Consider the following 16,485-nt stretch of genomic DNA (forward strand, 5'->3'; position numbering starts at 1 on the left):
TCCTGCTCCCTTGCCTACTGCCCTGCATCTGGCTCCGGGCTTCAAAAGCCTTTTCTTTGTAGGGCTCAGCATACTGAGAAGACCAGCTTACAAGGCATGGCTGTCCTGTGCCTTTCACCTGTTCCTGGTCCACCTGGAAAGGTGCTGCTCTCCAGGTCACCCAGGAGCCTGCCAGTCCCTGATGTCCCCCGGTCAAGCCACCCCATCCTGCACACCCTGACTGAGAGCCCCAGTGCTGCTGACAGCTGCTGGCTGAGGGGACAGCCGCATCGTCACCCTTTTCAAATGTCGTTCCTTTTAGGATCTTTTTTGAGGTGGAACAACGCAACTATCTGCCCAGGTAATGTAAAATACAGGGCAAAGCACAAGGGCCAAAGACGGTAACAAGACAGAAACCAAAGTGAAGGTCTTGAGGGTTCAGGCATCTGTCTGAGTGACTGAGCTCACTGATCCCCTGCTGTGTGCTGGCTGCTTCTGGGAGAGGTTTAGGCAATTTTTAAGCACTTTTTTTAAACACTCACCAAGGAAGTTACTGTAAAAAAAGAACTAAAAAACATCCTAGTGTGAGAGCTCACAGAACCTTTGACTTTGCGTGCCCACATAACCTGAGCATCTCCAGCCTTCAGAAGCAGCTGTGAGCAGGGTGGGTGGTTTAGCCTTCCCTAAACTGGTGGATGCACCCTAGTCCATCACAGGGACATTGAGTCAAATTTGCACTGATGCAGATAGATGCAGCTCCTGTTAAATTCAGTGCAAAACCGGTCATATAAACCAAAGCTGGATTTCCACTGGAGTCTCTTTATTCTGTAATAAATTCCAAAATGGATTGTCAGATTTGATATTCTCTCATAAATGCCTAATTAATGAAAAAGAAAACCTCTGCTTAAAAAAAATCCCTAATGGATAATACTAATATAATGTCGTAAATGCAATGAATGTTGTGATAATGCTTTTATAGACTAATTGACTTTCATTATCATCAGTACAGAACTGATAAGCAGCCAAACTGAGATATCGCTGTCTCATGGTGGTGTTGCTGGATGCAGGACAGGGAATGGCCAGGAGGAAGAGGAGCTGGGACAGCAGCTGAGTTTGGTGCCTCCCTCACCCATTCCTGGGCTGGAGATGACCTTGTGGCCCCGGGAACAGGGAACCCTGTCCTCACACTCTTGGGAGTTCACTCACACAGCTTGTCCCCATGCACAGTCTGCGCTGCAGAGTGTTCCCTTGCAGCAGGGAGCTGAGTACAAGGATTGTAGCTTCCAACACAGCAATTTGGGGAGACTCCAGCTCAACCCCTTGCTGAGGATTGAAGTATGGAGGAGGCTGCTGGGCCAACCTGCATCTCCCCAAGCAGGTATGCAGGCAGAGCTTATCTTTGCTGTTCCCCGGGCACCACACAGATGAGCTCTCCCTGCATCTCACATTGGCCACACACCTCAGCCATATGGGGGCTTTAAAGTTGGAGATGATTCCCTGGAAATTATGTGCAAATATGCAAATTATTTCATTATGTTGCTGGCATGAAATGGTACACACAGAGCAGATAAAAGCTTGGCAGCTACAGAAATGGGGAAAGTGAAAAGGAGTTCAAAGAGGGATGCTAAGTTCCCTCGTACTCTTCTTTCCCTCTGTGTGAGCAAGCTGTGGGGGTGAAAAAGCCTCAAGGCTGGCCAGGAAAAGTATGACACCTCCACCTAGCATTCCACGACTACCTCCATTGTGCTTGGTTAATGCAGCTGAACATCGGTGCTTTGGCTGGAATGTATTCGCCTATCAAGCAGCATCTGTGCTGTGTTTGCAGTACCTGTGCATTCTTCCCAGCCTCTTCTAGTTAACTGTGAGTTGTAGAGAGAAGGAGGCACAGTGAGCTTCTGGTTTTTTTATCCTCCAAAACCAAAAGGCAAGACTAGCAGTAAGAAAATATATTCTTTTTGCATAATTTTTTTGTCTAGCACGGTGGTGCTGGAGGTCTAGAGGGATGGGAGAGTACATGTGAAGCACCAGGAGATACAACGTCGAGGAAATTTTGAAAGAATACACATAAATCTTCCCAAGATGTGTATTTTTTCTAGCTGTGCCTGGTGTCACACTGCCTGTTGGTTAGCTGGATGCACCGATCCAAGCCCGGAGGCTGCCAGCACTGACCTGGCATTGCTCTTCCCCGAGCTCCTCAGCCGACCGGGAGCTGCCCAGCTCCAACATCCTAACCCCAGCAGGCAGGCTTCTGTTGGCCACATCCAGCCTCATGCTTGGAGCCTCAGCAATTAGATCATTTAATAACCATCTGAATTTGGGCTGTTTTGTGTAAAGCATTTTACCTGGTTTTATTTCTCGCATTGCTTTGTATTCCTTCAAACTCCAACCCCGCAAATCGATGCAGTGCCACTATTGTTGCCTCTAAAATGTTTACTCCTGGCTCTCTTTAGGACCTAAAAGGCTGAAAACTGCATCATAATTGTCCAATTAGTCCTAATGCTGCGTAGTGTTGACTGTTTAGTTACCATATATTGTGTACAGAACTAATTGTGGTGAAAGTAAATGAATGTGAAGGAAACAAACAAGCTACTAGAAAATAATTACTTGGAGTGTTTCTTTTTAGTACCTGTACAGCACATTTCATTATAGTCAACAGCTTCTAAAGCTGCTTGAAATAGCGGTATTTGTCATTTTCATAGAAACTTGATAATGACATTAATTTATCTTAATGGTCTGTTCTATTGTTATAAATAGTAAAATTAGCTTAAATTGTCTTGCTTTTGCTGGTTTTGGATGGCTCCAAAGGGCCCCACAACAGCAGATGAGTAGATAATTTGGTGTGCTTGACAGATTTCCAATAATTTGTTATGTGGAACATGAGGTAATGCTAGTACCATTAATGTTCATTTTCCTCTAAATTCATTACTGCCCTTTTCCCTTTTATCTTTTTTAATGTCTGGGCCATTTTTCTATATTTCAAGTGGAGCTACAAAGCCTATTCATATTCAGCTATAGTAGCTATTAACATTCTGCACATAGAGAACATCATGTAGAAAAACAACTCTTTATGAAATGATGAGGCTGGTGGCTATTTATGCTGCAAAGTAGGCAAAATGGGTTGTTTGCTGGTATTAGGGATTGGCTGTAATTAAGTCAAATGTAATTTTAAAGAAATTTAAATGTTTTCATTTTTATAGCCAAGGTAAAACACAATTCAGAGAAATTCTAAGATGGTGTAAATGCATTAATAAAAACTATTTTCCCTGTTTTCTACCACTCCTGATTAAACTTCACCGAGGATTTTATGCATGGCTAGTTATTTGCACAATATTTTCTCCCCAATTTAAACCTAATTAGTCTTGCGAAAGTATTAACGGTACTTTCATGTGGGTTTGCTGATATGGTAATGATCTGAACAAACAGGAGAGCTTTCCATCAGGGAAGAATTATTTTGCCTCTGCTCCTTTTCTTTCCTTTTACCTTTGTATCTAAACAACATCAGTGTACTCTTCCCCTCCAGGTGCAGAACCATGGAAGGGGAGGAAGGGGATGAGGTTTCACTGTTCATATCTCACCAGTATCTACACAGTTGTATATGAAAATCCAAACAGAAGGAGTGAGACATGAGGCTGGCTGACATGGGGTGACTATGGAGGGATGCCTGGCACCATGGCCACGTCCCCATCATGTGGCAGAGGAGCAGGGGCAGGCCAGGAGGAGAGTCTTTGTTTTGGGAGAGGATGATGCCCTGGTGGTGCCTTGCTGCTGAATGGTGGTGGTGATGATGCCCTGTCCAGCCAGGTGGGAAGGGGATGACTCTTTCTGCTGGAAAGCACTTGGTGAGCTGTAGATCTTGGCAGGCTTCCACAAAAGCATATTGTTTTGATGAAAATTCAAACACAAAGGGCTCCTGAGTGATGAAATTATTTCTGAAAATCTCAGTTGTCCTTCAGGAAAAGCTTGATTGAGAGCAGTCTTAATTTCTGTATTTTTTTTACATTACTTCTAGATTTCACTGAATCACAGAGAGTTTGAGGTGTGAAGGGATCTCTGGAGGTCATTTAATTCAGCAGAGCCACCTCAAGCCTGTGCTCTAGAACCATGCCCAGCTTTTGAATATTTTCAAGGTGGGAGTTGATATTTCTTCAGTTTAGGTGTATCAGGCAACATGTGGTTCTGAGAAACAGTGAATTATCATGGCGATCAAACCAATGCATTATTTTAAACTTTAAAATCAGCCACTGCTTATGCCTGGTATAACTGTCTACTCTTTAAGTCTATATCCCAGTACTGCTGCTTGATTGTGATGGTGTGATGATGGGACTCCCTCAGCCAGGTCTAGGGCTCAGGTAACCACCTCATCAGTCAGAGGCCATGAAAGCCTCCAGGCTTTGGCCTGGAGCTCCTGTTGAGCTTTTGTTTGGGCAAACACCTAAGAATGCGGAGGGATCACCTTCCCAGCCTCCCTGCTGCTCATGGAGACATGATTAGAGGGGATGATCAGCCCCTGGATGGGTGAAGTTGGCTGAGATGTGCCTTCCCCACAACTGCCAATGAGCTGGCTGTGCATTTTCCCTCCATGAAACTGAGGACCCCGAAGCAGGGTGCCCAAACACCAGTTGGCATCACTGCATGGCTCCCTGCAGCCGACAACAGCAGCCAGCAAGGGCGCAGGCATTTGTAGGGGGTGGCTCATTCTTGAGATACCTGATGTCACCCTGAAAGAGCTCAGGTCTCCCTGACAGCGCCCAAACCACAAGCTTTGACCTGGGTTTTGTTTGATATGCACGATTTCCAGCCCAGGAACACCATACAGGAAGTGGCTTAAGGTAATCACTGCCCCCAGCGTGGACCTCTCTGAGTACCCTACCCCTTGGGCATTTTCATTTTACCATGTGTGCTTAGCATTGTCTGAGGTTCCCTGCAACCCATGAGGGGAAATTAAATGTTCTTTGTGGCTTAAATTTTGTTGACTGCTCTCAAAGCAGCCTCTGTCAGGGGCTGATTTGGAAAACCCCTCCTCCTGTCTATGGTAGGATTTATCTCACCGACTTTTAGACACGACTGAGCAAAAGTCGGTACATCAGCTGCTCATCCCCACTCCCTTTCAAGACAGAGGAAAAGAAAAGCTATGCCCACAGTGTGAGTCATCTGATTTATTTTAGACAACTACATTAGGATGAGATGAACAGCGCCAGTTTCTCTCCATTAAGGAGAAAGGAAGCTGAAGCTCCATGATATAAACATTAGGTATCAACATGACAGATACCTGTGCCTGGGCAGAGCATCTCTATCCTTGTGCCTCACTCCCAGACCATTGGTGGGAGAGGCACCTGCCTGGTGAAATTCTTCTCCATCATGAAGGTCCTGTTTAGCCTAAAGATTGCAGAGCTGCAGCCATGCTTTACTTCAAGGTATGAAAGTGCAACATAACTACGCAATAACGAGTCTTTCCAGACTTCCAAAGCTTTTGTTTCTTTCCAAGTTTGGGCTGAAGCTTGCCTGCAGTCTCCCCAGAGGTCTATTTTGCTCTTCCTGTTTTGTATATCTGGGTTCTAATTTTTTTTTATTTTATTTTTAAAGATGTTCTTGTCTTATTTTTAAGTTTTGGGGATGTTGCTGTGCATGTAGAATTTTAAGTAAATCCTTTTTATCTGTTGCTGCTTCTGTACTGAGAAAATGTATTGACTTGGCTGAGCATTTTTAATTAAAATACCTGATACTCAAATCTTCCAAAGACTCACGGAGTGACAGTCAGACACACCTGGCTGAAGCTGGAATCGGCACATTTTATCTGTTGTTTGCAAGTGCCTGTCACAACATGCCAGGTTTCCTCCTTGCTCCCTGCTTAGCTTTTATCTGTTTGACAATGAAGAATCACGCTAAACAAAGGGAAAATTTGCATCTCTGTGCTCAGCCTTCCACCCTCGAGATAAAGTTGGTAGGTTTTCCATTTCGATTGGTAAACAAACACTGTCAAGCACAGGTGAGCACCTCCTTACTCTTTGCTATGAATGGGAGACAGTGGGAGAACATCAGAGCTACTGAAGGTCAGGGGACATTTACCATGAACCAAGGAAGATATCCATCTGGCTGTTCATGTGTAAAATAACAACTGAAGGATGAGCTGTGAACCTCGGATCTTATTCACTCTACTATGACTTTACCTGGAATCCCTGAGGGGAAGCTGTGGTCGGTGCCTGAGAAGAGCCTGCCAGCCTGGGGCAGACGATGGTCCCCACAAAGCCACCAACATTGGGCAGTGTCACAACGATGAGTCCAGTTGTCAGAGTGGCTCTGAGAGGGGGACTGGCACCATTGACACTAAACCCTCCTCTTTCTAGCACATGTATATAAAGGTTGATTTGCTTTGTAGTTCTGCACAGATGAGTTTTTTTAGGGAGTGTCCTTTTTTTTGGTAATTATATCTCAAAGAACAGGCACTTGAGTGCTCCAGCCATGATCACCAGAAACAACTGAGAAGCTGTGGCTTCTTGTGCCAGCAGAGCACGACTTAAGGCACAGCCATTACAGAGACCTCTCGTTGATAATCCACGTGCAGCATAGTCGTGTGGCCCATGAGACCATAACACACACACACACACACGAAGAACTGGATGTAGTTGATCTATTCGGTAATAGAATTAATCAATCACAGCCATAAAAGAAGGATTTTCTAAAAGCAGACAAATACATCAGACTTCATTAGACTGGGGCAAATTTTTTCTGCCTCATGGAAGACAGGATTGCAGCAGCAGCAGCCAGCTGCCAAAAGGTGCTTCTTCAGCGCCTCTTGATTGACTCCACTCCTGGTGAAAAATCCTTCCTCCTGCCTTCCATACCAACAGAAACAGTGCGACACAGACATAAAATCAAGTCAATGTAGACAGAAGCACCGCTGCTGGATGCCTTCAAAGCCTGCCCTGGTGTTGAAGCACCTGTCCTGGCTGTACTTGCAGCAGCAGTTCTGGTCCAGAGCAGCGGGGTCAGACCTTCCTGGGTCTTGGTCTTCTGGGAAAGGCAGACTATACAAATAGTGAAGAATCAGGAGAGAAGGGAGAACAGGATGAGTGTGGGTGTTTTTTTTAACCTAGCTAAGGCTGATTTATGGCTGTATAAGGAAGCAGAGCTTCCCTGAGGAGCTGTAAGTCTGGAAGGAGAACAAACAACTGAAATTCAGTCTTGCCCAATGGGCCACCCAAAAGCTGCAAAGTTTTAGGTAATTATATGTAATTTGTTACCTATAACATATAGGTAGTTTTAGTTAGTTATATGTGCAGTTATAATATATGGGTAATGCATAATATATAGGTCATAAAATTATATCTCTATAAAACATGCTAGAAAACTACCTGAAGTTTAATGCCCTGAGGTTGATTGATTACATACCCTCATTCCTGACCACATCCAACCTGGCAGGGAAGCAGGATGTTGCCAAAACCTGTCTTTGTGTAAGCACTGCTGTTACAAGTAGCTCTGGGCCCAGGCCACGGGTTTTGGGTTGTTGCTGGAAATCGGTGCCTCTCCTACCCCCGGAGGGTACCTGAGGGGGCAGCTCAGTACAGGTTTGTGTACAAGGCCACTGACTGAGGGAATATTTTCCTGTGATTGTGTGAGTCCCAAGAGACTCAGCTGATGAAAAATATTTCTCTGTGATTGATGTCTCAGTGGATTTCTGGCAAATACTTTTGCAGAGAGAGAGAGAAAAAAAAAAAAAGGCACAAATGTTTCATTCAAGAAGCTCCTTGCAAAATACAGGTTTTTTAGATTGCAGTTCAGGTTGCTCTGGACAGCTGAGAGATTTGCCCTGAAAATGCAACTATTTTTGATGTCAGGGAAGGTAATAAAACTCACATAGATGATGCTATAATCCAGGGGAAAGGCAGTAAAACTGGCAATACTGACAGATGAGCAGCCCTCAGCAGGACGCAGTGTGGGGGAGTGGGGACAAGCCCGAAGGAAGGACATCTTGAGCATGATGAGGGAATGCTCAGGGCTCTTCTTGCTTTGCTAAAGGAGCCAGGATCAGGGAGCCAGCCCCAGTGTCAATCGCAGGAAATTGCTCGTGACACTCAATACCCTTTCTGCTGCAGCATCATGGCACCAAGGTGATGGGAGATAAATGGATGGGAGATAGAAATGGAGACACTAAAATGCTGTCTGCAGAGGAGTAAGAGGCAGGGTCACATGTTTCAAAAACCACCATGGCCAGTGCTGGAAAGCAGTGGCTGCACAAGGAGCTCTGGTGATCACCCCTTCACTGTCCAGCCCTGCAATGGCCAGTGATGTGCTGACTGGGGGCAAAAGATGTTGAAACGTTTCTTGGGTGAACCGTGGCACTGAAGGAGTGGGTAGGGCTAGTGGCATGTGGGTGATGATAGCAGAGGAGACAGGGTGGTCTTATGGTACATCTGCTCCATGGGAAAAGCGGTCTGAATCTGCTCTGGACCTCCAGTATCCCCAGTGCAGAGGAGCAATGGGACTGGTTTCTCCGGGAGAGGTGCAGAGTTGGATCCTGAGCCATCTTCTGTGCACTTCATATGCAAAAGGCACCTGGGAAAAAGGGACCACTTGTTTTTCACCCACATGGAAAGTGATATACACTAGATGCACCTCTACTCTGCAGGCAAGGAGCTATGAAAGGAAGCTGATGCAGCAGAAGACGTGTGAGCTATTTTGCCCCACCTATTGGGGCAGGTTAAATAGGATATAGTGTGAGGCTGGCTCCTCTCTCCCCGAGATCAGTTGCAACACATCAGCAGCATTTCGAAATTTGCTATCAGAGCCTAACTGAGCCAAGATGGAGTACCTAAAATTCAACAAGTCTCAGAATATCTCATGTTCTGCCCTGCATGAACTCACACAAATCTATTTTTCAAGGTTTATGGTAAACCCCCCTAAACCAACCAGCAGCTCAGGCCATGCTGGTGCTCCTTTCTGCATTATTAATTCTTTGACTAGTTTTTCTTTTTCCAGAGTTCTCTGTAGGCCATTCCTTCCCAGCACATCAAGGGATGGAAGAACACATTGAAATAATTATTGATAAACAGTTACATCTCGAAACTACACAGGGCCATTATTTCACAAAGATGCGAATACAAAATGATTTTGCATTGTGTGAATTATTTTCCTATTTGAAACACAGAATCTCTCTCAAATAGCTTTAAAACCCTTATTGTAGTGGAGCATCCAGTTTGTTCCATTAACTACTCACAGAGTCAACTGGAGAACCACTGTTATTAATTTGAATGGAAAGCTAAAATGCAGTTCATTTTCTGTAATTGCAGGCCCATCACCTAAAGACCCAGGAAAAGCTTTTAATCCAAGGCATTTTTAGAAGGGTATGATTACATCGCATATCTTCATAAGGTGCATAATTACCAGGGCACCAATCACAAAGAAACACAAAGAGCCAAACTTCCCGGGCTGTTAGAGCGAGGTCCCCTCCCACCAACCTGGGGTCACGAGTGTGGGGGGTGCTGGGCTGGGCACCAGAGGTGGGGGAGCTTTCCAAGACCCAGCCACAGTGTTACCCCTGCAGTGGGGAGCAGAAAAGCCAGCAGCTGTCCCAGTGCCATGCTGCACCTACAGAGCCATCACTGCCAGCAGTGATGGAAAGCCCAAAATACCCCTTATGCCTCCCCATGCACTACCTGTCAGAGTACAATGCAGAGAGACCTTGAGCCTGGAGGAGGCATTAGTGGGCTGGAAAATGCATTGGAATAAACAGCACTTAGATGATTGCAGGGGAGCACCAAGCATCACTGCAGCAGGACAGTGGACAGGAAACATGCAAAAAGGTCGAAAAAATGATAGAAAGTTTGGGAAGAAAAATCTGAGGATAAACGCTGTTTAGTTTAAGGATGAGAAAGGCTCCATGAGATGCAAAATATTTAGCTGAAAAAACCTTCACTCCCAAGAGTGAAAACAATACAGAGGTTGGTGTGGTTTTCATCCTGGGATGAAAACAGGATGAAACTACTGCAACTGGACAGCTGACCCAGGATCCTTGGACCAGCTCCCCAGGATGGGATGAGGGCTGCAGCAGTGTGGTGGCTCCTGGCCTGTCCTGACTGCCCTCAGAGATATCATCCCAAGCCAAGCTGCCAGCCACACTCACACTGCAGCCAGAGGGGATTGTGTGGTTTAAATTTGAGGTCTTTGCTACCTTGACTCTACTCAATCAAAACAAACCACACAGCATCTCCAGCATGTCTGTGGGAAGAGGCAACTCCAGCTGGAGGAAAGAAGAAAGGAAAACCTTCAGTTCTGAATTACTGCTTGGCTGTTCCACTCAAGGAGGGACAGCCATGATCACTTACTATGATCCAAGGCCACAGCAGCCTGGAGGCACCCTCACAGGACTTGCAGCTGCAGTGCAAGACCACTGATTCCAAGCAGAGTCCACAACTTGACTCACAGAGGAAACTCAGAGCTGTAGAAACACATAGACACCAGAAAATCAACCTACTTAAATCTAGCATTTGAAATGCATTAACATACCCTTTCTTTCGACTCTTTGCTTTAGTTCTCTTTGGCTTTAAGCACTGATGGATGCTGAGCTGTGGCTGCAGCAGTGGAGGGGCAAGAGAGCTGATGCTGTTTCTTTCCAGGGCTGTTTCACCAGCAAAGAGGAGCCACCTCCTGCTGCATCCCACAACAAGGGACACTCTAACTGATTGCAAAAAGAGTTAAGTGTACTCTTAGCACCCCGGTAGATGAGGGCTAAGGTGGGTAATAGTGGTGGCAGAAGTAGCTGCTTGGGAAGCAATTTAATTAATAAAAACGTAAGAAACAAAAAGGTCAAGCCTTGCCTCTGCTGTGCTGCATTTAATCTGCACATGTACATAGGACTTCAGCCTCCCGGGTGTTGTTTTTTTTTAGCTGGCACATTTCCCCAAACATGATAACATTTCTTAACTTTAGTGGATGACATTTTATAATATGTTTAAGGATCTGTAATATTTTATGCTTACAGCTTTTTGCAATTGTTGTTCCAATATGGCACTGATGCCGGTATTAAAGTTTAATATGATTAGAAAGCTCAATTGTATAACCAAGGGGTTATACTCTTTATCTATTCTAATCTGATTAAAAGGTTTCTCTTCAGTAGCTTTCCACAATCACTTTATAGCAAGACCTGGGAGCAAAGCCACCAGCACACTGGTTTGTCCCAGACTGAATGAAATATCAAATGGGTTCCTTAACTGAGTACTTCATTCCTTACCACACAAAGCTGTGTCCAAACTGCAAACCCAGCTCATTTGGCTTTAGCGGAGCTGCTCATTGAGAAAGAGCTTGTGGCACCAGTCAGATGGCTGGGCCTTCCTAAGGCTGCTTAAGGTTCAATGCCTGCCTGTTCAGGGGCAGAATAAAAGCATTTTGGGTCTTGCTGCCTGGTGGTTTTGCACCATCATACACTATGGGATTAAAACAGAGCTGCTAGAGGAACCTCCTACACAGCAGAGGTTATTCTGTGTGCTATGGATCCATACTGTTAGCAAGCCTAGCTCCAAGACCAGAGTTAGAGAGTTCCTGATGTGTTTACATCAACACTTGCATCTGCATCTTAAAAAGAAAGGGGTGGTTGTTCTACAGACCACGTCCCTGTAAGACCCCCAAGACTGAGTCACCACTGGGACCACTGATTCCCACGTAGCTGAAGCTACTCTTCCCCACTGTGGGAGGCTGCTGTGGGATGCAAAGAGGCCTCAGTGCCACTATCTCTTCTCTCTAAACCTGAGCCATGGTCTCTAAAGGGTCTCTATAGCTGCTTGCTACAGCTAAGGCATGGTAGGAAAGGTCTATGAGGGGAATCGAGGCCACTACTACTCAGGAAGGAGAGTGAAGAGGGGCAGCCCCTCTTAGATATGGTATTTGTCCCTAAGAGTCACAGAAGAGACTTGTGGCCTTCCATGTCTTCCATGTGGCTTTGCCCATTTCCTCCATGTCCTGTGATGGGAGTAGTTGGCTCTCATCCATCCTTTGGCAAAACAAACTTGGCATTCCCTACTGAGAAGCATGCTGTTTCTGCTTGGCTGTACTCGGAACCCACAGACTCCTCCAGCCAGCCTTTACCAGCATAGCTTAACAATAAAAACAATCCCCAAACCCAAACACATTCCTTCGCCTTCTAAAACAGCTTCAGGCACAGTGAATGCCACGGCCAGTGCAGAGCAGGCTGCCTTTAACTGGATTCTTGGGCCAATTTGATTCCTGAGCTGTCTGAAGTTTTCTGCAGGACTCTGCAGAAGGGAGTTCACCACCATTGTGTCAACTGCAATGCATCGCTGACATAGGTGTTGCATCCATACTGCACTGTTAACATTCATGAGACCTATCTATGTGATACGGCAACATACAGAAGGACAACATCAACATTTAGTCAAGATTAGGTTTTATTGCTCATAATGTTATTTGAATTGTCCCAAAAGTATTGAAGTCTAAAGCCTTCTCCATCCTCTAGGCAACAAGAAATCTAGAATTGTTCTTCACTAGCTGGACAGATTTATGTCAGGTATGACAAGGTCACTTCTGTCTCTCTTTTTTCTATGTGTCAGGAGAGAATCACTTTTTAGGTGAGTAAGCTCACCTATAAGTTCTCTGAGACAACTGCAATAATGATGTTCACTGATCTCCCTTCGTGTTATAACATCTTCTTGGGCCATGTGGCATCAGACATACATAGCCCTAACTCCATGTCTGCTGCCACCACTGTTGCCCTGCTTGGTGCACACATACTTTTAACTCAGCATGATCCTACCCTAGCTTGTTAATAATTTTTTATGATCCATTAAAATTGCCTCAGAAGTAAATGGTCAAGTTGCTTAACTAAAAGGAACTTGCCTTGCTTCTGTCATACTATCTGAGAACCAGGGTCAGATTTTGATTATACCCACCCCAAATCTATTAGGGAATTTGCAAATACATGAATTCTTAATTCTTCTGTAATGTTGATTTTTCCCCTCAGTTGGATCCTGACTCTAAACAGAAAGTTTAGAGTGGCAAATCAAGTACCTTCAAATTTCACTTCACTGGTATGCTGTGAAGAAGAATAAATCATTTTACATTCCTAACTGAGATCCCTAGTGTCATTTGGGAGAGTTATTCCTCCCATGAAGATCCAGCACACAGATGACTAAGTCCACCACCTTACACAAAGCTCTGTGCACCTCCATCTGCAACAATGAACTCATTCATTTGTCTGTAAACCAAACCTCTGATGGTCTGGCTCTTACCTTACAGAAGTACAAGACCTCATAGCCTACTGGCAGACATGGCTGGTTTCTTCTGCATTTCTGTACACAGGCATGGTTTTGTCTTAGAGCAACTCAACTATTCATAACCCACTAACTACTGTAAGAAGTATGAATACAGACTCTAGGCAACTTTACTGCAATTCATTAAGAAATTGCTTTTAGACTTATTCTAGCATTGCAGACATCTAAAGATAGAGCATACTTTCCTGCAGGAGATGGAGATGGGAACTGATAACCAGGAGGCTCAAGTTTCAGCTGTAAAACTGATGTTTCCAGCAGGACTGTCTCCTTGTATCAAATCTCTGCTGTGAAAACATCCTCCAGCTGATCAGTACCAGCTGGCACTGAGGGGGAAAGAGGGAATGCTACTTGTGGCAAACTACCATAAGGCACAGATCTTACCTCCACTTTAGAAACACTTCTCAGCACTGAGTACTGGTTAAACAAGTGGTATATTGCCCTGGCAGGATGAGCATGACCTCAGACCCTTTTGGTACATTCACTAACTGTAATTTACGATAAATCATGGCAGAAAAAAAAATTATCTTTAAACTGAGTCTGCATTGAGCTACCCGTATCTTTTGCAAAGAGTGAGACAATACTTTGAGTTATTACAATGTGTAGAATGAACTTTTATTTTCATTCATCCTTCATTAATACCATACAATTAGATAGAAGTATCTGGAAAAAAAATAAACTTGAAATAATTTAAAACAGAAGGCACAGAAAACCAAACCAAACTATGCAGCTACAAGAGAAAGGGGAAAAATGTTTCAGGAAGTAAATTTATTCTGAAACGTTTTATCGCTAAATATTCTGATCAAAAGCTACAGCACACAGAAACAAAACTGCACAGTATAAGCTAACCCATGCTTTAGTTACATATAACATATAAAAGGAAAAAAAAATCTAAAAATATTTTTGCAGGATTTTGAATGAAAAGTGTAATTTTTAAAATAAAAAATATTAAATCTAGTACATATGTCAAAAACTTCCCTAAAGTCTACACTAAGATGTATTTTACAAAAAAGTCTGCATTAAGGGCAAAGCATACAGCCAAACACCATCTGGGGATGGGAGAAAAGCTTGTTCTCAAATCAGTTACAGTATCAAATAAATTTGGTGTTTGTTTCAGAAACAAGGATTCTTACTACAGTAATATACTGGAGAGGACATTCTTTTGTATTTTAATGAAACCGATAGTATACATTACAGAGAGGAATAAACCCACTTCACTTATATGAGATTGTTACCTTTTTTTTTTTTTTTTTTTTCTTTTTCTTTTTTTTTTTTGCAAAAGAGTAACTTCATTTCTTTTGAAAAAAAGCTACTGGAATTAATGACATGCGATAATATGCCCCAATATTATACCAGCTAAGTCTGAAAATGAAGTTCATGCTTCACAATTGAAATATGCTGTGACTCTCAAATACATTCTCTGGTAATTAATAATACAATACAGAGGTCATTCAGAAAATCAGTTCCGGTTGGGAACCTGATTTATAAATGAAGCTCTTTTGCAAATATTGAGAACACTGACAACACACAGGGTTAGCTCCAGGTCAGCACACTTTCCTGTGCTCCACCTGTCTTTTCTTACACAAATGTGTGCTTAGCCTGCAAGTATCATGGAAAGGCAAAGCCTAGAAGTTACAGGTTGGTTTGTAAAAATACTAAATACAATCCAAGACAAATAGTGTTACTGACAACTTAATAGCAGGTGCTCTCTAAAGGAAAAAAAAAATATCCTGAAATGCAAAAAAGATGTTTCAGCATTTGATATCAAGGCATTTGCACATTTGTCAGGAGGTGACAGAGCAAGAGTGAACTTTGCAGTTGGACTTGGAATCAAAGAGCCTTCCTTTTAGCCTGCCCACCTGTAAACCATAACATACGGTTTCTTAATAGCTTGCTTTTTTCCCTGGAAATAATTCTCTCATTTAGAAAGTACAAGCCAAAGTATTGTTTCCACACTTGAATAAAGACAAAATAGCTGACAACTACAATAGAAACGGTAAAAATGATCTTCATAAAAATGTTCATCAAAATTCTCTGACATAGCAAAACATTCCTTTGTAAAGTAAAGTCTAATACTGCAAGCCATTTACTCAAAGGCGACCTTGGGCACGGGTATTCTTGCCAGCATTGCAATGGTAATTACTTCCATATTTCTTGTCATTATAGGGTACAAACTCTGTAATATATTAAAGTTTCCTAACAAAGAGTCCAATTATTGCACTTTATAAAAATTCCAGTAATATCAGGCTTTTGTCCTACTTTTCTATGAACACTGATGCCCTGCAAGAAAAATTTGGGGGACCAAGTAATTTCTGATGAGTGAGATGGAATATTTGAATCAGTCTGAAATATGGAATCAATATTGGAAAGGCTTAGGAAATGAAGAGATGTACCTTTGGAAACAGGTTTTGATTCATAGCAGCAGATAAATGTGTCATTCTGGAATTGACACACGTTCTCTTTGTAGGGAAGAGTGGGCACATGAATATTACGTTTATATATCATATATAGCTTGAGGACTGTGCAGAGAAACCCAAAGAACTGCTAAGTTCTTCTGCTGACTCTACAAGCCTGATGAGAAAAACTCAATGACAACCATACTGGAGTAGGAGTTTCTCTGTGAGCTTGTGTACATTTGCATTTGTGTCAGCAATAGACACAGCTAACAGAAATAGCCATTTAAGGATGGAAAAATATATAGAATAAGTCTGAGAGGCCCATAAAAAAGGAAAATACAGCAGTTTTGGCCCTGCTTATAACCAGCTGTATCAATAGGGAAAAAAAGATAGAGGAAATTTTTGTGCCAGCTATCTAGAAAAAGACGCTGCTTGGACTGAAGTGATTCACACATCTATATGAGGCTTCCAGGCCAGCAAATCACAGTTAAAGTCACTTTGTTCCTCTGCTCCTTCAGCATGGGAACGAGTGCAGAATGGCTCATTCCAACCGTGGATAGTCCATTTACAGCAACAATCATATCACCACACCTAAAAAACACAAGAAGAAAAAAAAAAACAACACATTATGAGTCCTGCTCTGCTGTAATTAGCACATATCAACAAACAGCATTTCTCTGCTGGGGTTTGCATCAGGCTGAAAGTGAGTGTAGCTAAAGAAAACCAAAGGGGTTCAATTTTAAGTCTGTCCTACTACTGAAAGATGTATCTACCTTTAAAAGGTCCCTTCCAACTTTGAAAATGTTCTAGGATTCTATGAAACTCATCTGGGA

General features: G+C 43.3%; 1 protein-coding gene across 4 annotated transcripts in view; it reads right to left on the minus strand.

Annotated features, from left to right (window-relative positions):
- Positions 1-13,848: 13,848 nt before the first annotated feature.
- LNX2 (ligand of numb-protein X 2) overlaps positions 13,849-16,485 on the minus strand; it is a 56,034-nt gene continuing 53,397 nt past the window's right edge. For all 4 annotated transcript variants that reach the window (XM_050333277.1, XM_050333280.1, XM_050333281.1 and 1 more), the window contains exon 10: positions 13,849-16,243. In XM_050333277.1, coding sequence (XP_050189234.1) covers positions 16,108-16,243 — 136 coding nt within the window. In that variant the 3' untranslated portion in view covers positions 13,849-16,107. The remainder of the gene's footprint in view (positions 16,244-16,485) is intronic.

The sequence above is a fragment of the Myiozetetes cayanensis genome, unplaced genomic scaffold, assembly GCF_022539395.1.
Source record: "Myiozetetes cayanensis isolate MyiCay16 unplaced genomic scaffold, myiCay2020 scf5-8, whole genome shotgun sequence".
Taxonomy (NCBI): Eukaryota; Metazoa; Chordata; class Aves; order Passeriformes; family Tyrannidae; genus Myiozetetes; species Myiozetetes cayanensis.